We start from the raw sequence: 2391 nt of genomic DNA, 5'->3' as shown, positions 1-2391 counted from the left end.
CCAAGGAAGTGAGACAGAAAATATGGTTGCCTCTCTCTCGTGCTTAAGTAGCCGCGCATGCGCACTTTCGAGCAATAAGCGACGAGAGAGAGGCAACCATGATTGCCTCTCTCTCGTCGCTTATTGCTCGAAAGTGCGCATGCGCGGCTACTTAAGCACGAGAGAGAGGCAACCATATTTTCTGTCTCACTTCCTTGGGAAAGGTTTTTCTGTCGAGAACAATAGGCAATAGGCATTCTCCTTCCATTTATATATGTTCTAAGGTAGTGCGCGTGTAGTTTCTTCATCGCTTCATCGTTTCCGAAGATGACGTAATTCACACATCATGCTGTCATGTTTTTCTTGTTATTATTGTTAAAATATAAACATGCTATCCTTCTTTCTATCTTTTTTTCGTAAGTTATCAATCGGCGAAAAGATAAAAGATGGTATACTGCCGGAGGGAATCATGGGAACGGCAGAGGATCTCTTGACAGCGAAGAGTCAGAACGATCTGACATTAATGACAGATATCGAATTAAAAGAATCCGTTTACGGCAAGTTGTTGCGCTCTATTTGCGTGTTGTATCATACGACCTTTCGGAATGTATTGTCCGATGTCAAAAAGATGGTGCGACATTGCAAACTTGACTTGTTTTGATTTTTTTTCCACACTATTGAAATAGTTGAATATCGGTCGAAATACTTTATTAGATTAAATTCCTATTTAAATTACTATTAAATTATATTATATATTATATAATTATATAATTATATAATATCAGTATAAATTAGATTTAATTAAGTTTTAAATTAGATTAAAAATTTAATGTTTAATATATAATATTTATTAAATGTTATATTAAATATTATTTAATATATAATATTCAATATAATATTAGATTTATTATATAGTATTAGAGTAAATTACTAAGATATAAATTACTATTAAATTATAATATCTACTAAATTATTTACTAATATCTATTAAATATCTATTAAATTATAATATATGCAGATATTCTCTATTGTTTACCAATTCAGTTCTTCATGCTTTTCAGATTTGCTAAGGACTATTAAGGATCCGGAGAAACCACAAACCTTGGAGCAACTGGACGTTGTCTATGAGGATTGCATAACCATTTGTCACAGCACACCTGGAGGGGTGTCTGTGATTCGTGTAGAGTTCAATCCTACAGTACCTCACTGTTCATTGGCAACTCTCATAGGATTGTGCATTCGTATCAAATTGGAACGCCATTTAGTAGCATCATTTAAATTAGATATCTATATCAAAGAGGGTGCGCATTCCACCGAACAAGAAAGTATGTATGCTTGTGTTATGTAATATTGTTCTAGCAGAAACCTATGTAAAATGGTTGCCTTTAACAATGTGTGTATTAAATTATAGTTAACAAACAAATAAATGACAAGGAACGTATAGCAGCTGCAATGGAAAATCCAAACTTGCGGGAACTAGTGGAGAAATGTATATTAGAGGAAGATTATTAGCATTTTATATTTTATGTGATGATTGTGATGGATACACTGTCGAATATTTTTTTGAAATTTACAGTTTTAATCTAATATAAAATCATAATAAATGTAAATAAATGCTTTATTTTATTGATATGACGTATAATTAACGAGCCTGATTCATAATTATAATAGAATACATTTCTCTAACGAAAAAAACTGTTGTAAATCTTTTATATTCTTGATATTATAATATTGTGAACTCTCTCTCTTGTACATCTCTGATAAAAAAAAAATGTAAATGTATCAATAAGAAGATTAATATAATTCAAGAATATTATTATCAAAATCTAATGCATTTTGCAGATGTGATGAAAATTTTCTTTTTACATTTATTAGAATAGACAAAATAGAATAAAAAAAGTAATACAAGTCAGCATGCTGGTTAACAAGTTTCAAAATTTGCTTACAAATAGTCTTATTTCGTATTGCAATCTTTGTTAATCATTGTGTTAATCGTTAGCAAGTTTTCGACAGCTCCCTTATGGAATTTTTGAGGATTTTTGGTGAATATCTCATTTTCAGAAACTTGACTGGACTACCGTGTTTGTCGGATTTGACTGCTCCTGATTTCTTCCTTTGAGGAATTTGAAAGAACGTTTACGTCACCAAACCAACTACCATGCTTCAGCGAAAGAACAATATTCGGGACGAAATTCGAATGTTGATGCCGGAAATCTTTAGAAGTGTATCATGGAAAATGCGTTTAAAAGAGCCTGACTTTGCTAAGCTCAAAATAGATGTCACTTACATGATATATATTATTTCACACTTATACATATATATATTAATTTATTAATTAAAAAAAAAACTTTATTTTTTAAACTTTATATTTGGTAAAAAAATATTAAAAACTAAAAGTTATTAATGTTTAAA

The 2391-nt window shown here is 30.4% G+C and overlaps 1 protein-coding gene across 2 annotated transcripts; it reads left to right on the top strand.

Moving 5' to 3' along the window:
• The first annotated feature begins 238 nt into the window (after positions 1–238).
• On the top strand, positions 239–2385 carry Galla-1 (cytosolic iron-sulfur assembly component galla-1). 2 transcript variants are annotated; one of them, XR_014426278.1, is made up of 4 exons: positions 239–536; positions 1041–1304; positions 1391–1584; positions 2041–2385. XR_014426278.1 is itself a non-coding variant. In XM_083048453.1 (3 exons), the coding sequence occupies exons 1-3, from the start codon at positions 368–370 to the stop codon at positions 1489–1491; spliced, it is 534 nt and encodes a 177-aa protein (XP_082904579.1). In that variant the 5' UTR covers positions 239–367; the 3' UTR covers positions 1492–1609. The 2 variants fall into 2 exon arrangements, 1 of the variants encoding a protein (XP_082904579.1); XM_083048453.1 differs by lacking the exon at positions 2041–2385 and having other exon boundaries at positions 1391–1609.
• The last annotated feature ends 6 nt before the right edge of the window (positions 2386–2391 follow it).

Source organism: Prenolepis imparis, unplaced genomic scaffold (genome assembly GCF_030444845.1).
Source record: "Prenolepis imparis isolate NDT839.2.m4 unplaced genomic scaffold, iyPreImpa1.0 SCAF_10, whole genome shotgun sequence".
NCBI lineage: Eukaryota > Metazoa > Arthropoda > Insecta > Hymenoptera > Formicidae > Prenolepis > Prenolepis imparis.
Note: the sequence above shows the minus strand (reverse complement) of the source record. Positions and strands in the feature narration are given on the sequence as shown.

Bases quoted from the DNA above. Each gene is read 5' to 3' on its own strand.
- Galla-1 (XM_083048453.1), top strand. From the start codon at position 368: ATGCTATCCTTCTTTCTATCTTTTTTTCGTAAGTTATCAATCGGCGAA. The intron at 537-1,040 runs GCAAGTTGTTGC...CATGCTTTTCAG, and splicing joins ATTAAAAGAATCCGTTTACG to ATTTGCTAAGGACTATTAAG. The intron at 1,305-1,390 runs GTATGTATGCTT...ATTAAATTATAG, and splicing joins GCATTCCACCGAACAAGAAA to TTAACAAACAAATAAATGAC.